The sequence below is a fragment of the Porites lutea genome, chromosome 4 (genome assembly GCF_958299795.1).
Source record: "Porites lutea chromosome 4, jaPorLute2.1, whole genome shotgun sequence".
NCBI classification, from domain to species: Eukaryota; Metazoa; Cnidaria; class Anthozoa; order Scleractinia; family Poritidae; genus Porites; species Porites lutea.
The window spans coordinates 49292216-49313318 of record NC_133204.1 but is presented as its reverse complement, the minus strand read 5'-3'; the positions used below and the strand labels follow the sequence as shown (position 1 = coordinate 49313318).

Here is a 21103-nt window from a genome sequence, read left to right as displayed (position 1 = left end):
ACTCGAGGAGACGACTGAAATTCAGGCTACGCCCTTCCCTGAAAATCAGAGACAGGTGGGAAAATGAAAGACGCCATGAAGAACACGTTAACCTTGACTCATCATAAGTTAAATGGCCAAACAGCTATTCAAAATGCCCCCCTCCCCCTCTCCCCAATAGGGTGTAGTGATCGCTCGTCTGTTTTGCACGACTTTAAGAGTGATTTTAATCTCCAGAGGAATGTAAAAGCTGTCGGCACTTTTAATACTTTCCTCTCTTCTAACTGAACAATACAGCAAGATTGTTCACCCAAAATGTCGTAAGGCTAATCTTTAAGCGGTGGTGCTCCTGTTAAGTTTGGTATGTCTGATTTGCAGATAACTTTTTCGTATACTTCACTCTTGTACTTCTTTTTCGTCCTACGGGGTAACGGTCTGGCTAGACTTGCCACAAGTCGGCCACACAAGTTTCACTTCAAGTAGGACGAAGGAGTTTTTCAAAAGTCCAGGATCTGGTGGGATAGTTGTTCTATTTCTCATGTTAAAAGGGATGGGGGAGGGAGTGTGGTTTTGGGAGATTTAACATTGTAGGAGAGGCCGTGTCCTATTGTTTTTCCGTGTATATGAACTTGTTATGTATACTTTATCTGCAGACAAATAAATACTAAGTCACACAGCACTATGGATTAGTGTTATGAACTGCCTATTATTTTGTATTCTCTTTTATATTTGATAAATAATTTACTCTTGAAATTCACATCTTGTATCTTTTAGTGACATCCATAACTATTTTACAGCCATGATCATCTGTTCAATGCTAAGTTGGAGTTGACTTAAGCTTTTATACCCAAAATTGTTTGTAGTTTGGAAGCGGCAACATTACATAACAACAAGCACACAATTAAAACGTCCCTTCAAGATTGAAAATTCTCCAAAATTACTGAAAATATGAAGCACTTCGCACCCTATTTTTTCTATTCTGTACGCAAGACAGCGCGAAGACACTGAATACAACCTTACTCAAGATTATAGTCTAAAGAGACCGCGTTCCATATTTCGTCAGCGCCAAGAAAGCGCACGTTCTATTTTTCAAAGGCTCGGTCTTCAACTGTGGATGAATCGATGCACACGAAGCGATATTAAATGTGTAACATTTGAAACCCAATTCCCCTTAGTTTAGGCCCGCAGATTTTTCTCGGCCGAGCTTCAACCCTAATCGCGAAGTAAGGAAAAAAGCCGGCATCCAGACAACCACAGCTGAAGACCGAGCCTGAGCTTTTGTTAACCGTAGACGCGGGATGTAGTAAAGCTCCCGCATTCGTTTTCAGTAAATGTCTGAACACAAAGACAACTAGTCTATACGCACTGTTATTCTTTACATAACAATAGCCTGACATTTAGCAATAAATACATCTTCAAGTATACTTTGGCTATACAAATAAACACCTGAAACAATCACGCTTCACGAAAGCTTCCGCTGATAAATCTTAAGCTCTTATAAAATAACAAGATTCTTATATTTACACACATAAGAAACATTACACCTAAAATTTAAACTCTGTTTATAGAGAAAACCTCCACTAGAACTGAATTTTCTCAGAGACATTCTGTATTTTTTTAAAATTTACATGATCTGTACTTTACTCTTTCAATAAATAATCTATCAATTCACTAAAAATTCCAGCTAAGAACTTTTCGCACTTTTTTCTTTTTTGGTTTCTTGTCTTTCGAAAGTCCTATATTTCTAGTTGATCGGCTGTCTTCTACAACGCTTTCATCCAGATCTCCACCCGGCGTCAAATCTGCAGGAAAATAAACATACACCCTTTCATTTTATAGACCTTTCCCGCATTACGCTCCAGTAAACAAACATAAAGAAATGAGGACAAGGCTCGGGTGGACAATTTAATACAAATCACCGTATTTTGTCCACCCGAGCCTCGAGTTGGTGCCTTAGAGGAATGCAGGAAAGGTCTATTTGCAGATGACATCACACCTAAAAATAGTTTTATGGCAAACAAACAAACAATCAACAACAACAAAACATTTACTTCCATAAAAAGTTAAAGTAGATGCCATAGTGAATAGCAGACTGCGAGTTCAAACCAACTATTGCTTTATTATCAAGACTACAACATGAACGTACTCGAACTTTGCTCTGGAGGCGGTGGACAATAAGCCACGTAAATCAGCCGGTGTGAATAAGCCACGTAAATCGATCTACTAACTTCGACAATCTGAGCAAGTCACCGACATCTGTAGCATGTAACCCGTACTGATCACTATTGTTGGAGAACGAGTAAAATTTTCACGAGTCATCAAATTCTAACCCAGTCACAACTATTCACGTCACTTTACCTAAATCTTCAGGAATACTCTGATTCTTGGATGCTTTCCTTCGGCCTTTTTTCTTTGCTTCTACAAATGAAACAACAACAACGACAACAAAAAGTATTAAGCTACAACCAAAGTTAAAAACAGAACGCTTATAGCACCAGAACACCATAACAATGTGACGAAAGGTGAGAGGCCTGTGGGACATTCTTGATCACGTTTTTATCTTCATCGTCTTTGTCGTAATTATCCTTATGAGGTAGGAAATCAACTTTTTCCAACGGAGGCCTGAGCCAAACACCTTAATCATAACCGGCTGTTGTTCATTTTACACTGTGCCGGCGTCTCGCTTTCTCGCTCTCTTTCTGTTGCTTCAGGGTGCCCACGTGGGCGGTGTGCACTGCAACCTCTTCTTTTTTTGTACCTTATAAATAACCAATCCGTCCCTATCATTCCTATACCGTAAATGACCTAACAGGCGCCCAAATAAACGCCTTTTTATAAATGCCCCGTCTACGCTGTTAAAACTGTATTAGACGCCCCTCTAAAGTTGACGCCTTCTATGAGAATTACTCCAAAATACTAGGAATTAGCAACAAGGAGCACAATCATTTAATTCATTCAGTTTCTTACTTGATTAATAAGGCTTTGCGTTTTTCATCTTGTTCAATGTCAAGTTAAAGTAAGGAGAGGGTAACGATGGCAACGCAATAACCCTGAGCTAGGATACTGACATCGATGTTGGGATTTGAAAGAGTGATATGGATCTCTAGACGGCCTAGACGTATCAAATGATGGAGAGGAAGACGTCAGCACCTTTTCGGTGGACAATTTACCTTATCAACTCAGTTAATAAAACCAAATTTTTGTGTTTCACTCCCCCCATCAGCTAGTGCAGTACCACAGCTTCTTTTCTTAGTGAGAAATTGACCTCTTTACTCAAAAATTTCTACTAGACTGTTCCTATAATTATAACCACTTTACCTATCTGGTCTTGCCTGGAGCCCTGCACCTGTGTCACGTGACTTGACTTATCTAAAATGACAGGAAGCATCTGGCCAGCGGTACTCCCCGCTATTGGGCGTTTTTCTTTTGCTTTATCCACATTGTCACCACTAAAAACCGAAAGCAAAAGGCTAACATTAAGCTCTTAAACACCTAACAAATCCAATAATAAATTTTTAGTTTTTTTTTTTTTTCAGTTTTACAAGCTTTTCTGGACACAGGCCTGCCCAGAGGGAATAGGCACAAACGGGACTCAAAGGTCCCATGCAAGGTGCCATCCCTACCCAATCCCACAACCCGTTAAGGTTGGCCACACCACCGGGGTCTACGTCCCCTACTCTTTTCCAACAGTAGTGTGGGTTATTTTACGTCCCACAAGAACAGATCAGTGAAAGTGCTGTGAGACGGGAGCTACGGTTTTTCGTCCTTATCCGAGAAGAATGAATGAGAAGAATGAATATGAATGCTCTGCAGACTTTTTTTTTGGCAAACAAGGTCGACGCCAAAAAAACCCCAGCTATATCCCATAAATGGATTGAAACTGATACCAGGGTTCTACGCAGAGTCTGGCTGTCTTTTTGGAAAAGGAAGACGACTGCAAAGTGATCATCGGGAACATGCAACACTTTCAAAGCAAGGAGGAAAGACAAAGCACAATGTTCCAGACTAATATATGACAATTACTTTACTATTTACCTAATGAGGGAATTCCGGGAAAATTTGGGAACTTAAGCAAAGAGCGACGTACGTCAACAAGAAGTGGACTTTTTGCATTCTTGAGCACTTGTTGTGCCTACATTATCAGGGGAATCGTCTCTATAAGAGTAAAGACACCTAGCAATACACATTTGGTAGCGTAAAGGTATATTAAAAGAGAAAATGTCTCACTTCCGGTTGAGGTGCGTTGCTCAATAAGGTCTTTGCTTTAGCTCCTTACTGTCTACCCATACCCCTCCCCTAAATCAATGCTAGCAAAGGCAAAATGTTGGGTCTCAGGGGAGGAGTAAGTGGGTCATTTCCCAGAATCTTGTAAATACTGTTCTCATGGTTACAAACCTAACGGGGGAGAGACTGAGAGGATCAGACTTGACCTTGACTTTCCTGGCCCACTGTTTACCATTGTCAGTACTTTCTGGAGAGGCGACCTCTCTTGGGCTGCTCGATCCACTATGCTGGGATTTAACGTTCAAAGGAACCGGGCTCTGCTTTACTTTAGCTACTTTGAGTGGAGCTAACGGTGCTTCTGTTGACGGGGAAGGCGGTTTGATATCCATTGGGGTGGGCTTGTATGTGTTACTGAGTCTTAATCTTTCTGGCATTGTCTTGGATTTAATAGGTGCCAAAGCTGAAGAGGTACCCGGCCCTGAAGACCGTACGAAAGGCGACACTTGGTCCTGATGAATAAAGCAAATATTACATTTGTTTATTTTCTCAATCAGTAATTGCGTGGACCTAAAGACTAAAACGTACGTAACAAGATCTAAACTCATTCAGATGACACTTTTAGTGTTCTGCATACTGTACTTGTGAGGCAGATCATTTTCTACGTTAATAATTGCTGAATACTATGAGGTTACAACATTTTGATAGAACTTAAAAAAATAATTATTACAATATTGAAAAGGACGTCTCAGAAGCCTTTCTAGTCTTATCAAGGAGACTCGACCCAGTCACGTGTTTAACGTGCAGTGCAATATACAGACAAACGTCTTCAGCCATAATTTCTATCCTTGACCTCTTAAGGCATGAGTACATCCTAACAACTTTCTGGTAGCTACCGAACATTCATAGTACACATATACATCTAAATGACTGGAGGTTCTTACACACTTAATGGGTACCGAGGGAACCTCAAACTTTGGACTCGTCATTTTAGACCAACATTTACCATGAAGAGTTGCTCTAGAAAACGTCCAAGATACACAGGAATTTTGTTCTAGATATTTCTTACCCTTTGATTATTGAAAAGCTTTATTGCATTTGAAATATTATACAAGGGTTTAGAAAACGTCTCATTTAACGATAGCCCCATTTCAGATCAACCCAGAGTTACTAAATTACGAGCTCATTAGGTGGTCCATAAAGGACACCCCTCCACATGGGAGCCACACAGTTCAATTAACTATTAAACAAAAACTGCCCTAAACATTTAGTGAAAAAAGCACTTAATTTGAGAGTGTCAAGGTATTTAGTACTAGATTACTGCTTTTTAGGCTACTATTTTTAGGTGGTCATCTGAGCCACTCGAAGGCTTAGCCCTTTGCAAAGCAAAGGCAGTACTTTCACTTCTCAGTTATTTTAAGACCCTTAGTATTGGTCTGGTCCCGGGAATCGAGCCCACGAAATCCTGCTCTGCTGTCAAGCGCTCTACCAAGAGAGCTAATCCTGCTATTGAACCAATGGGGATACCAGTGAAAGCTACCAACCTCAAAACTAAACCTTGGCAAGATAGGTGGTCTTTTTGGGTTGTTATGATACTGATCCTCTGATGGAACAGGTGAGCCAGGTATGGGTGTAAGTGCCATCTGAGGGGGATATCGACTGTCCTCCTCACTGCTATATCCACTTGTATCATTCTCTCCATTCATGTTTGGGTGAAGGCAATCTAAACAACACAAGACAACTGTGAGCTTTAATTTGTGCCTGGATTACAGTGTTGATTAATGATCATTCCGCTGGAACTTTACTCAAGAAAATAGACGGTCAGTATTAAACTAGGTGTCCCAAGGATGTGCTCTACGAAGAATTGTTAGGAGCCCAAAAAGTTCTAAATGTGAAAATAAGGGTTGTCGGGAGCCACCAAACACTGTCACAGTGATATTTCCTTTTTTCCTAGCCTTGTGCTGCACTCACACCTTGTCTGCAACTATATATTCACTGTGTGCTTTGCTGAATAACAAGTTGCTATAAGAATTTATGTACGTGGTTTTAAAAGCACCTGTTAAAAAGTTGACATATTTTTTTTTTTACGTTTTGCTGTTGCCTTTTTTAAAGTTTAAATTCAGAGGGACATCATAAACACACCGAGAAGAAAGAGAGCGACTTTTAAAAACAGTTTTTAAGAAACTAAATTTCATTAATACAACTGTCCTTAGGCAGTTAGCAAGCAAGGTTTAAACTGCAAGCATAATCATTAATATGCTGTTAATCACAAAGCAGTTTTAATAGCATAGCACTGGTACTACTTGTAAATGCAGTGGTTACATGTATGTTCAGTGGACTTCAATTTCATAGTCCTGCTTCGGTAGTGGGTTACCACATATAACAAGGAAATGTGTTCCACACTCTCTCTCTTGCTACTAATAATGGGTACCCGAGGAACAAAATACTAAGAGAAATCTTTTGGACGCAAAATTCAAGACTCCCCCCAGACTTACAGACAACTGATAGAAACGTTTAAAAAATACATAAACAATGATTTCCCATGATGCATTGCAAACATACGATAACCAAACTGCAATAGGACATGAGAGCGTTTTAAAACTTCTCATTCTGTGATTATAATTGACTACTGAGAAAAATTGCGCTTAGAAATAATCAAGCACTTGTTGGGGAGTTGCAAAAAAAAAAATCCAGACTTTTTACCAGACTTAATTATGTTATCTCTCACACTTATTTCAGGTCCGAAAACTTGTTTGCAAATTTCAAGACTTTTCAAGAATTCAAGACTCTATAGAAAACTGTTAGACTATTTCTCTGCCAGGCTACTATAAAAAAGGCCAAGTTTTATTTTTTTTTTCATTTCATAATGATTATAAATGGTAGATTATAAATCACAAACAAATGTTAGAGCTTAAGTCATAGAAAGTTTACATCATTACATTTAGAAACGCTTGTCATCAAAAGAAGAAGAAAAAAGTGGACAAATATTAATAAATGAATAAAAAAATAGGTGTTTCATTAGTATTGAGCGAGGCCAAGTTAGATGGATTATTTAAGTAACAGCATCTACAAGGAAGTGAAACGGCTTTATAAGTGCAAAAAGCTATAAACAAAGAAGACCAAACCATGTATAGAGTTCATGCTCATAGTTGCATCATGGGTAATCAGGGCAAGATGGCGGGAAATTAGAAGATTTGTATTAGAATTCAAAGCCGGCTGTTTCTTCCTGAATTCATATATTTGATGCTTTCTCTTTGAAAACAGTAACTTACGAGTTCAAAGAAACAATACACTAAAAGAAGTGCATGATCAGTTTTTACAAAACCTCAATTTTTCCATACATTTTCTGTAATTTTGATACTGTTGAACTACAGAAAATGTATGGGAAAATCAAGGTTTTCTAATAACTAATCAGGGACTTCTTTTTGCACTCCAGATTTAGTGTATTTTTTCTTTGAACTCGTAAGTTACTCTTTTCAAAGAGAAAGCATCAAATAATGAAGTCAGGAAGAAATATTTGGCTTTGAATTCTAATACAAATCTTCTGATTTCCCTCCATCTTGCCCTGATTACCCAAGATGCAACTATGAGCGCGAACTCCTCTATTGTAGTCATAATAATATCAAAATCACTTGAGAACCGCACAAAGTAAAAGCTTATAAGAGTGCTGTTGTCTGCTGCACATTTTCAAACATTCTCACATACTTATTAGGCAATCAGATTTTGTGTACCAAATGAATGCAATATAATAATTGGTTCAGCCTTCTTCTTTTGTCTCCGGTAAAATGGCAGTATTATAAAGACCATTTAATGTTAGAGGTACATGTATCATGGTGTGTGGTATCTTACAGGGTGATGCCGGGGGTGTTATACTGGGCCATGCACTAACACCTTGCAGCAATGAAACCATGTCCCCTGTACAAAAAATACCTGGAACATTAGTCATGTAAGTTTAAAGGATTTACATGCAAACATAACATACATATAACATAACATAACATAACATAACATAACATAACATAGCATAATACAACATAAAATAAAATAAAATAAAATAAAATAAAATAAAATAAAAAAAATAAAATAAAATAGAATAAAATAAAATGGATGTAAGCTCTGTGTTCCACAGTTTAGTATTTTGCCAGTGCTTATTGTTCAAGTTTATACTATGTATTATTAAAAACTGAATCATTGGATAATGCAATTCTAGAGCTCTGATTGGCTTAGCCATCATGGTATATGAGCCATTATACTATGCTCTCCAAATATGGTAACTGTACCCGTCTGCTGAAAATTATTATTTTTTATTCCACTCATGCTTGTTGAATATGAGATGATTGTAGCCAACTCATACATTGTATCCTCATTGTATTCCTGAACCTCACAATAACATAATCATTGTAAAGCGCTATGAAAGAGAAGCTGAATAGCACTATATAAATTATTATTATTATTATTATTATTATTATTATTATATTATTATTATTATTATTATTATTATCATTATCATTATTATTATCATCATTATCCAACGTGCACTCGTGGAATAATATATTATTAATATTATTATACCACCAATAAATACCTCTGGGGCTTATTCACTACTTCATTTTAACTAACTAGACCCAGCATCATAGTTTTATCTGGGGCTTGGAGTTTAAACTAGCAGATATGTGTGCTGATGAATAGTTGATTAAGTGGCCTCCTATTACAGTCTGAAATGTAACTGCGGTCACCACAATTATTTTCAAAATTACAAAGATAGTTATATTTTTAATTAATTTTAAAAGCAGAACAAAGCCCTAAGTAACACTTCACCTCATGTTGCAAAGCACTCCCTTCATTCAAAAAGAATTTAACAAAAGGAGTTTAATTTGATTAGGAGTCAGTCAGGGCTTTTTTCCAGGAACTCTATCATTTATTATACAAAAGTCACTTATATATGAGCTTTAATTTTTAAGCATGAAATAAATTAAAATTCATATAACCCACAATGTTTTACATTGTATGATTATTTATTTGTTATGTCTGTTTTCAACTCAGGATATTTTATCTTTGATGATTAGATTCTTTATTCTCATAGTAACAATAATTTTAATGTTGGACAAAGTTAGGAAACAGGCCAGACAATGACGTACTAACCTACATGATCTACACAGCTGTCTGGATCATCATCAGCATTCATCTGAACTTGAACCTGAACAGCTGCAGGAGCAGCAGAATTGCCAAAAATCTCCTGAACCTCACAATCACTGAGATCTGCTGCCGCAGCCTGATGCTGCTGTGAGTCAAAACCATTTGTTATGCCACCATGGTTTTGATCAAATGGATGCATACCATCCGATCCATGCCTACTATTATCAGGAACGCGAAGACTTTCCGAGGGAGATTCTACAAAACAAAATACAACAATAATAGAAATAAACCACTAATGATGCTATAGAAATATATGTAAATTAGTTTATGACTGTGTCTTGATAATGACAAAAAGGTTTTGTACACAAAATAATGTAAATGTATCGCATGCACTGACAATGCTGCATGAAGTCTACAATGGTCATCCATTCTAACAACTTTTGTGACCAAGTGATAACCTTCACGCACTACATAGTTCATGCAGTTGCATGATTTCATGCAACACATACAACAACAAATGTGACATGATGAACTTTGCAGTGTGGTTGCATATTCATGTCTTAATGGGAAGGGGAGCCAGAAAATGTTTTTCCTGAGGGTGTTAACAAAGGTTCAACTGTTTTATCCATTCACCCCAGAACCACCCGTAATGACCAGAATTAGCTTGATTTGGTCAAGAAGACTGGAGAAAATGGTAAAAACCCATGTAACATTGACCTAAAAATTCCTATGAAAATCTTGTTCGACAACCCACCTACCTTTCCTATCATCTAATCCTAAGATCCTTAAGCTTTCCCAAAAACATTTCCCTACTATAAACGTCCAGCAAAAGAAAAAAAGGCAAGAGAAGTGAAAGAAGAGGGGAGGAGAGAAAGCGAAAAGAAACAGTCAAGACGGCTGTGGCACTTGTAAACATACATACATACATACATACATACTTTATTGACTTTCCCAAGGGGCTTTTCAAAGACAATACATGATCCTATTTACAATTAAGAAATGTTTTAAAATATATATAAAATTAACCCAAAAACTATCTTGAAATTATGCTTTCTGCGCATGCTAGAACTTCGGAAACTACTTTTGTATCTGGATCAGCAGCCCGCAAAGTGTATGACCTGAAAATGGCTGTTTGGTAAGTTTTAACTCTTTATGGCCGGACAGTGACCAGAACGGCTTTTTTGGCGTAATTCCCAAGGGCAAGTGGGTTAAAAAGCCAATAATTTTAATAACCAAAGCTGAGTATGACTCAAAAAATTAAAGTTTAAATAGTGACCACAAAATAATGACAAACATGGGAATTAGGGCTATAATATAAGGCTCTTGGGTTTCAGTAATCTGTGTTACAAAAAAAGGACAAAATAACAAGGGTTCTAAACATGAACAACACATTCTAATTCTTGGTCGCATATTTTAACTCCTCTACCTTGTTTAATTTAGATTGAGAAATGAGTTCATCCCTACATATTTTTAACAAAAATAAAATGACTGCTTATTAAAATAAACAGAATAAACTTAAAACCCTTAACAAAACAACTAAAAGTTGGTTTGGGCCACAAACAATAATAATATTGCAATATATTTTCAGAACTAAAGCATTACTCCAGCTAATTGCACTGACTATAAATTTAAATCACGTCATGTTGAGTCTTTAAATGCAAGAAGTACTAAATTACAAGCATCCACATCAAACCTGACCATTGGATAACACTTTTCACTTCACTGTAAACTACAACATTATTAAGTATTATTTTGTTCCTTACTTTTAGCATTCATTAGAACACACACCAGATATTCAATGTACAAACAAAGAGAACAAACTTCTGCATTAATGAGCCCTTTACAGCTGAGGGAAAAGATTAAAATTTGCCATAAAGCCATAAAAGATTTGCACTAGCGACATGGACTTTTAGAGATTTTTAAAATAGCATCTATTGACTAGAAAAAGCACACTCATCTGTTTAAAACACAACAATCGGGTTCTCTTGTTGCAAGTGCCTTACATAATACAGCCTCTGATCTCTAAGCACTGGTAATGCCACATATTTATTTTACATAACAAATCAAAATATATTTAACTACTTACTTGACTGCACAGATCTCAAATCTAAGAAGAAACCAAGGAGAGGAAACAATAACCGACTGATCAAATTTTTGAATATTAAACAGACCGTACCAAAGAACACTTGATTCGACTTGGTCCAAAATGAACACTTTATAATATTTTGTCAAATCCCAGTTAAAATGACTAACAATAATTAGAAACTGAAAAAAAAGCTATATTACAAATGTCACAACAGAACAAATAACATTAGGCGATAAAAGCCCTTTTTAAAATCCAAGAACCTTTCTTATTTGACTGAAACGAAATTCTGTCAGCTTTGGAATAAAAAATGCAAAATACAATGAAGTGTTCCATTTCAAATACAGTCCAAATAAATGAGAGATGAATCAAAATATAAATGGACAGACATGTGTGACTGCTTCTTAATAAAAAATGGAAAAGAATCTAATAAATAAAACAAAATGTGTAAAATATAATTATTGACAGGTTTTCACAGAAAAATATAAAATTAATAGGCAAGGAAATACCTCTCACTGATTTTTTCTCTCAAATAAAATACTAGTAATTTAAGTCCTTTTCTGGACTAAGGCTTTGCTCCAATATGACAAATCAAACATTAACTACATTGGAGGGATATTTGACAACACTTTTTTCTTCAAATTACACAGAATTTATCTCCAGGAACAGGTGCATAATTAACATATCAAAATGAAAAGAAACTAAGAAAAACGTTTCTGGAAGATAAGCTTACATATAAACCTATCAGAGAGCAACATTCTCTTCTTTCACACAAAAAAAATATTTTCAAAGCAAACATAAAAAGAGAAAGAAAGAAAGAAAATCCAGATAGCAAGCTGCAGTACAATAAAGAAATTTCAAAAATCATCTTTTTGGATCTTAATCAAGCACTCAAAAAATTATAAACCTACTTGTTTGGAAACTTACTATATATGAGCAAGGACTAAAAAACAGGAAAGGTTTTAATTTTGAGTTGAGAAATCAATAGATATAATTGTCATTCTATTTATATGCAGCACTGTCTGTCTATAAAAGGGTTTGTCATATTCCTTTCTTAGTCTGCTTGGAAGAGCAAGATTTTCAGATCATTCAAGATCGTTAGGAAGGAAGATAACATAAAATCATACATTTAAGGATCCTTTTCAGTTTCACTACTTCAGACTTTGAGCTATGATATTAATTATAGTCACAATGGTGATTGTACTCACACTGTTGAGTAATAACCACATTTTCAATCTGATTGCATACATTAAACAAGAACTGTGGCCACCTCTATTTTATAACATTTACTCATCAGTTCACTGGTAAATTTGTAAACTAGTATTTTCAGTTTCAGAAGAAACTTATATGAAAATCATCTTATTTTTCACAGAATTGCAAGTATCAATATTGCACTGTACGTCCTTAAAACACTAGATAAGACACTCCTCTTCTCCATTAAGAAAACCATACCTTCTGGGTGTTTTCTGTATTATAGTTGCTTTCACAACTTATCACCTATAATTTAGCGAGCGTTATACAACGAAAACAAAAATTTGAGACAAGTTCTTTTAATTAGATATTATCATAGTAATATTTGTTTACTAATTAAGAACAATGAACTGAAAAATGGCAGCAATAAGCCACTGGCACTTTCTAAAAAACTATATTAACTTAATCATGAAATTTTTCAAAATCAGATGAATGGCTAAAATATTACTATACACAGACCAACAGGACATTGTATTAAAATACCTGGAAACACTTCTTCATGTATCTTCTCTTTTGCACTACTAGTACTTTTCCCTTTTCAAGATTTTAATAATATTGAAGCACTGTGGATATACAAGCTTTCAACACACCCATAGTCTTAAAGTGGAAACACATACCAGCATAATACATACAAAACACATATAATTACCTGAAAACACATACTCGGATCCACTAAAGCTGACAAAGACATAAAAGTAGCACACCAGTGATGATCAGCTAGGAGACTATCTATGTATTACACCTACATGATTGAATGCTAAGCAAGTGACTTCCGATAAAATTCTCTATTCTACTTACAAAATTATTAGTTCACCTGACTATCTTCAGCTGGTGAGTTTGTGTTTGTGACTAGCCTTGCTACCATGGAATTATCATGTCACAAGAGATCTTACTATTATTACAGGAAAAGGTTTACACAAGTTTTGAATGTCACCAAAATCTGCTCCATTTTTTCATGTCGTCACCTTTTTAATGATATCACTCTCAAGTAACAAAATAGACTTTTGTATGCTCACGAAGGGCATGATGGAAAATTAGACTTACTTTTATTATCTCAACCATAATACATCCATTCCAAGTTAATTTTTATCTATTTTGTCACAAGTTGAGAATGATGTCATAGCAACACTAACGTGTTGGGCAAAAGGTTTCCTGCTAATTCTTATTCTCAAGGTGTGTAACAAACCTTATTTAATTCAAACATTATAATAATAATAATAATAATAATTAATACATTATAATATTTTGATTTTGAACATCATTTGGAAAAAAAAAAAGTGACAAAATATTTTAGGGTAACATTTTATATTTTATAATTATACAACATGCCAGTTCCAAGAACAGATCTAGATAAACCTGATTCTTTTCCCAGTTTTACACTGTACAGTATTAGTGTCCCCAACTCCCGGCCCCAACTACAGTAACAATTTCATTGGAGACACTTTCCAGATCAAACTGGAACTTGGAATGTTGGTTTGTGAATGCAAACTGTCAATAGCAACCATTCTTAGAGTATGATGGTATTAGAAAAAGGTACATGTATAAGAAAACTCTGCCCACCACCTTAATTATTGCTTGCAATCAGCTACCGTTAATAGTACCTTTTCCTTGTGGTATCTGCGTAGCAAGAGGGTTACTTGGGTCATGATCTATCAGCAGCTTACAGCATGCAGAGTGGTAGCCCTGTTGCGCATACTGTAGAGGTAATGCTTCATGTTTGTCTTCAGTATTCTTATCACTTCCAAGTCTTAGCAAAAGTGCAACACAATGAGCATGTCCAGTTGCTGCTGACCAGTGTAGTGGAGTTCTATTGATAGTTAAAACCAAAAATATAGAATAAGCCAGAGGTTGGATTCATGAAACCAATGTCTTATGAAAGCAAGGGTGGCACAGTGGTGAGAGCATTCGCCTCCAGGGCTCATTTGGCAAGCAGCTCTCACATTATACTTACCTGAGGCTACTTCTTACTCACCTTTGTTAAATGATAAGTTAGAGGATGACTGGCCTGCTGGATCCCTTCCCCATCGGGCACCCTGTAAGCTTTAAATACTTTCCCAGTAGGAAAATCCACTAGGACTACCAAATGGGATTATTTTTTAGCCCTTCCCTCCTATCAAAAGTTTTCAGGGTTCAAAACCCAGTGTTGACACCATACATGTGTGTGGTTTGAGTTTGTAAGTTGGTTCTCTCCCCATGCTTCGAAAGGTTTTTTTTCTAGGTACTCTGGTTTTCCCATCTCCTCAAAAACAAACATGTCCAACTTCCAATTCAATGTGGAACACACAGACATGTTTAAATGAATTCTTAAGAACTCCTACGTCCTTCACAGGTAAACACTTATTTACAATGTATGCAATGAATTTTAAGTAATACCTGCCCTCATTGTCCAAAGGTTCAATGTTTGCATATGGCACTGCAGTGAGTCTGATAAGCACATGGTATTGCCCTGCAGCTGCTGCTAAATGAATCGGTGTTCTTCCAGAGAAATCTTTTCCATTCACTAGGTTATGGCAATCAGGAACCTCTAACATGGCTTCACAAGTTGAAACAAAGCCATTCTGTGCATTTAAAGCAACAAGGACATAAATATACAGTAGTTAGCCAGTTAGTCAAGAAGAAAAATTGGACTTGTTGATATTTAACATTATATAAAAGGCGCTTATGAAAATAGAATTATTATAAAATGTTATCTTAATGAATATAAATTAATAGATCTAGGTGTAACCATTTTTCTCTCAAAAATGCCTTAACCTAAAAATATCCAAAAAACATCTTTAAGTGATAATGAAAGATGTTATTAGTCTCTTGCTTGCCCAAGCAGCAAGATTCCTAATCTGCAATACGTTTTCGCATTTTTGTTCGTATTTTATACACAAATAGAGGTTCATTGTGCCAGGCGTTCCGAGCGGAGACCATGGAAACTTGGGCTATGAATCGTTGCATGATCAAAGTCACACATGTTTAGGAAAGATTAAATTAAGAGCTTTTCGGAAACGTGTCGGTCCACAAATTCTATCGCTTCAAAGCGTTGATTACTTTGGAACAAGTGAACACTACTGAGTAGATGGAAAAAAAAAGAATCTTAATCAGCAAAACTGCACTGGTCGGGTGTTGTAAACTTATATGGGTCTTGTGACGAGAATGAAGTTTATTTTCGGCAATGATTGAAATGACGTGCCATGTAAATCACTTTTTTGATCTCTGACAATGACGTAATTTCTCTGGAATCAAGGCCCTTAAACTTTTGTGTATTATTATCATGCATATAGCCTGCGACTGCAGACATATTTCCAGTTGTCGCTAACACCTGTACTAAATCAATTCAGAAACAAGTAAAAACTATCCACGTCAATAAAGTAGGAAGTAAAAAACCTATAGTGAGCAAATCCTGTTTTGTGTAGAATTAATCCCCTCCTCATTTCTCCATCTAATCTCCAAGCAAGTGGGACTGAATGCAGCTGTGAGCACGTTCTTGTTTATTGTGGTATGTGAATGATTGGACTGTTTATCCTTTCTCTCGTGGTAGTCATTACTGCACAATGTTTAAATATTATTGTATACTGCTGGTCCTTATTAGGCAAATGCAAGGGTGTTGATTTGTTGTGTGAGAATGCATCACAAACATCACTCATGGTCCATGGATTTTGATCATAAGCATTAACTTTATAAAGCTGCAGGGTGAAGATTAGAGAGACTCAGGGCAACAGAGGAAATTCCATGATGGCAATGATAGGCTCAAACACGTTGTACAGATCCTATTAAAGTTCAACATGTCAACCTCTCTAAGCCATCACACTTCCACAGCAATACAGTACATATAACAGTTGGTACAATATGGTAGTGGCATATTAAGGCAAGTAATTAATGACAAAAAAAGAGAGAGGGGGTGGAACAAACATGAGGTCACATGGAAGTGATGGTGATGGTAGAGTGTGGCAGTCACTTGGAAAAAGTCAACATTATGCATGTAGTCAGCTACAGTACTATAAGTTGACTCTTCAAGTCAGTGTCTGTAGACAGTAGCAAATGTTAAAGAAAAAAATATATCTGATGCTATTAAAAACACCTGTGCGGCCCAGTGAAGTGGTAGTTTTCCATCTGTGTCACGTGATATCAGATCAGCTTTCTTCTCCACTAGTTTCTTCACATGACCTGTTCGTCCATGGAAAGCTGCCCAGTGAAGAGCAGTCATACCCTAAGAGAGACGCAAGAAAAAAAGTTGCAAAAACTAGAAAGACCTGTACTTATACAGTGTGATACCCCATAAGAGCACATTCACATACTTCATTATCCCTGGCATCTATGTCTTGTAATGAAAGGTGCTGCAAAAGGACTTCAAGGGAGCTGCAGAAAGAAAATAAAAACATTCAAATACCGTAAACTGACACTTATAAGCCCTGGGTTTACATGTAGATATTTTCGTAGGGGGTTTAACTAAAAGGAGAGCTTTTACGTGCATATAGAGGGGCTTATATCCAAGAAGGGTTGAAACCTGAATATTCCTAGCAGAAACTGCAGTTGGTTAGAAAGTGCAGGCAAACATGTGGGTTTACCTTGAAAACGGTTTTCATAATTGCATATGTGAATCAGAGAAAGCCCTTCTAGTTCCAGTGTCAACAAAAGGGATCTTGGTGGATCATGAATGTGGAAACTGGATTGAATAACACAGTAAACAAGACTCATAATTATTTCATTTTAACGATTTTACTCGCAGTTGCTTAGATACTATTAGCCTGCAATGAGAGACGGCTGTATTCGCAGGCAAAGATACAATAAAACAGTAATGTGTTCAACACAAGTAATGCATTACTGCACCAAGTCTTATTATTAAATCGAATATTCAATCCATGTTCAATGACCAAAGGCTGTTGATATGCAATAGCAAAAAACCATAATGAGACAGCTTGGTTTACCACTGGAGTTTAAAGCTTATTGAAGGTTTTGGATGATAAGCAACGTAACATACTTGGAAAACGTATAAGAATTTATGAAAACCGTGCACTGTAGTAAAACCTGAATAAACTTAACTTCAATGGATACATTGTATTTTCTAGGCTTTGCTAACTCTCGTATCTTAGCGAAAACTTGTTCGGCACTAAGCTTAGATCAGGTCTACTTTCATTTTCCTGGGTAAATAGATTCCCAATCGGCAAGGCGAATCGAAGTCTCACATTTAGTACAGTACTTGACTACCTGAATTATGTGCGTTTGCGAATTGAATAATGACTGTTGTATCACTTGCAGGAGCATTCACATGATTACCGTGCAATTTACTGGTTTTTAATAAACCTTCAAAACGTCATAATAAATCAAAATCATTTTAATACATTTCAAGGGGGGCTTCTATCTTTGTGTGTGTGTGTGTGTTTGTGGGGGGGGGGGGGGGGGGAGCTTATAAGTGGCAGTTAAGAGTAATGTTATGCAGCTACAACTGTAAACAGAGATGACACACAGCCAAAGATTTAAATCTCTCAAGGTTGCTGCCTAGGAAAATTTATTGGGAGCCCTTTGGGCTCCTAAAATAAAATTTTAGGAGCCCAAGCCAGAAACAGAAAATACAAATGTAGTAGTGGGAGGTTTTTTTTACCTACAGCCAACTCCCTTTATAGCAGACACTAGCTGTAGGGACCCTCGATCCTCAAACCTCGATTCATACACTTGGAATCTCGATAATTCACTCAAGTTTCGAGATGAGTGAATCAACTTTTGAGTCATCACAAGTTGCGCATTTTGAGAAACCAGTATTCTTGAATATTCATCACTTGAAAGGATGTCGGGAAAACTATTTAATTCTCAAGAAAAATAACTTTCCGCTCTTACAGTGGTTCACACTGACTGACAATGTGTGGTTCCAGAAAATATCCATACCCCCCCCACGGAAGACCATTGGAAATTCCGAGGGGGAGGGGGGGTTCAAAGGCAGTAATTTCCGAGGGGTATGGGGGGTTCATGGGAAACTATTTTCCAAGGGGTGACAGACCATGTACAAAACATTGAAAGCAACGTACGATCGATCTCAAGCACAAAAACATACCTACGTACGTTGTTTTGAAAAAAAAGTCGGTACTCCTGGCCATTGACATGAGGTTAACATCATTAGCTTTAATGTTTCTGTTTTTCTTTGAGTTCGCTAGCGCTACAATCTCCAGAAGAACGATGTGTCTTTGGAACGAAGTCGAAAACGATTGAAAATGGCGGACATAACTGGAGTCTTCTCTTCGTCTCGTCTTCGTCCGACCGACATTAAAGTGCTTTCACTTCTGTTCACTGAGTATCCCTTTTCGCTTCCTTGACATGCATGACACACATTTTTGATAGGTTTCATGTTTTATCAGCGTTTACTGTGCGTGGAAACTCATGAAAAATGCGATGAGACGAGAATACTTTCGTTCCCATTTCTTGCTCGACCTTCACAAGGCCCGGCTACCTGGCTAGTAAATTCTGCAATCGTCACGACGTTCACGAAATCTAGCGCATTGGCATGTACGTGTTGGTGAAGTTTTCGGCCCTTAAATAATAGTCAACCTGAAGAAACTGACAAAATCTGTAGAAATAAAAACAGCCAGACAGGAACCTTGTAAGTTTCTGGGTTTTTCTTGCTACCGTTTGCAAAGTTGTTTAAGCGGGTGAAACTTACATTTTCTTCATAACGGTCGTGTCGCAGTAAACACAAAAACGTAGAACAATCGACGTTTAAACTTTGCAAACCAAATGTTTAAGCTTAATTTATAAGCTTACAAAAAAACAACACAGACATAATTTGCAAACGTGATGGCGAAAAAGCTAAAAGTTTGGCTGAATAATAAACTTAACAAACGTTTACGCTGCACTGTTGTAATAAAATTCTTCCGTATTTTCATAACTGAGTTAGTATTAACTTTCTTTGTTTTTAAGTGCCCAAACTACTTTGAATTTCTAAAGTGTGGTAAGCGAAGTCCCCATTTTAAAATTCTGGAAATTCCTGGGGGGAGGGGGGGTCATCAAAGACCCCCTGGAACGGAAAATCCTGGGGGGTGGGGGGGTGCAAATCAAAGTGTCTTCCGTGGTGGGGGTATGGATATTTTCTGGAACCACACAATACTTTCATGTACAATTTCAGCGAAGTTAAGTTGGGCCTAAAGACCAAACATTGAACTTTTCATGAGAGGAACCAAACTTAGGGAGTTAGGTTCATGAAAAGTTGAACGTCTGTCTCAGTCTGGCTCCTTATGTTTAAAATTTTAGTCATCTGTGAGCAACTTGTAGGCACCCATTAGGCAGCAGCCTTGCTATAAGACCAGCTTAGGCACACGTACAAAGAGGTTAACTTACTATTCATTACTAAAATATGTAGCAGCATGAAGTGGAAGCCTTCCACAGTTATCAGCAATCAAGCAGTTGGCACCCTTAGCCAGAAGATAATACAACCCATCATGCCAGCCCTGCAGATTAATAAAGTACAGTAAGCAAGTACTGTAAAGTATGTATAATTACTGTAATATAGTCAGTCAAACAAAGTGTTTGATATTATAAGATGATGTGCCTTTGCTCTCCTGTTAATTTCAAATAAATATGGCATAGTAATCCACAAAATCTTAAATAGAACTCCATCAAACATAAGGGTCTTTTGCTTTGGAAACATATGCAGACCTCAGAAATACACGTGTGTATGTATCTGGCATTGTTGAGATCAAAGATCTATATGTGCTTTGAGATGGGGGGGTGGGGGGGGAGAGAGAAATAGCATTAGCTTATATGCACTTTTTACATGATGTGACCTCAAAATGATACTTTTTTTGTGTCCAATGCAATCAACTCCAAACAGTCAAGTCAAGTCAAGTCAAGTTTACTGTGAAAATATGCTTAGCTATTTGTGAAAAATACACTAGCTACTTTGCAGGTATTTCCCATTTAACAATAAAATGAATATGTAATCATAACTGAAACTGTACATAAATTAGCTAATTAAAAAGTACATTTCAACATACACATAATTATGCAATGCACAGGGGGTTCATTAAGGTTTTGAACAGGAGGGCAACTGAGTTTGACACCCAGGCAAAGAATTGGCAACTTGCCCTCTAGGGGGGTCCGGGGGCATGCTCCCCCGGAAAATTTTGAAATTCTATAGTCGTAAGGATGTGTTTTCCTGCATTTTGAAGCTGCAGACAATGACTTTCAACAACCAAAAAAAGATAACTTTTCTAGACAATTTAATCATGATTTGATACCAATACCCACCACACAAATTGGACTTTTTGGTTCTCTTTTAATAGCTCTGCTCATAATAATCTTTACTCAAACTCACCGTCAGCAGCTGAGTCGTAATCAACTTATCTTTAAAATTTCAATGACTAGACGGGAGGAGCACTGCTTTAACGTGAACGCACCGAAAATTAATTCATTGGCGTAAACCATAAGACGAATAAAAATCACGCTTCGCTTCGTTGAACA

General features: G+C 36.8%; 1 protein-coding gene across 2 annotated transcripts in view; it reads right to left on the bottom strand.

Annotated features, from left to right (window-relative positions):
• Nucleotides 1–1334: 1334 nt before the first annotated feature.
• LOC140933938 (uncharacterized) overlaps nucleotides 1335–21103 on the bottom strand; it is a 28179-nt gene continuing 8410 nt past the window's right edge. Inside the window, exons 4-15 of one of the 2 annotated variants that reach the window (XM_073383610.1) lie at nucleotides 19982–20091; nucleotides 16954–17014; nucleotides 16737–16865; nucleotides 15044–15228; nucleotides 14272–14477; nucleotides 9343–9591; nucleotides 8050–8115; nucleotides 5745–5923; nucleotides 4375–4712; nucleotides 3298–3428; nucleotides 2338–2397; nucleotides 1335–1781 (exon numbers count right to left, since the gene is read on the bottom strand). In XM_073383610.1, coding sequence (XP_073239711.1) covers nucleotides 1651–1781; nucleotides 2338–2397; nucleotides 3298–3428; nucleotides 4375–4712; nucleotides 5745–5923; nucleotides 8050–8115; nucleotides 9343–9591; nucleotides 14272–14477; nucleotides 15044–15228; nucleotides 16737–16865; nucleotides 16954–17014; nucleotides 19982–20091 — 1845 coding nt within the window. In that variant the 3' untranslated portion in view covers nucleotides 1335–1650. The remainder of the gene's footprint in view (nucleotides 1782–2337; nucleotides 2398–3297; nucleotides 3429–4374; nucleotides 4713–5744; nucleotides 5924–8049; nucleotides 8116–9342; nucleotides 9592–14271; nucleotides 14478–15043; nucleotides 15229–16736; nucleotides 16866–16953; nucleotides 17015–19981; nucleotides 20092–21103) is intronic. The other variant, XM_073383611.1, reaches the window with a different exon arrangement.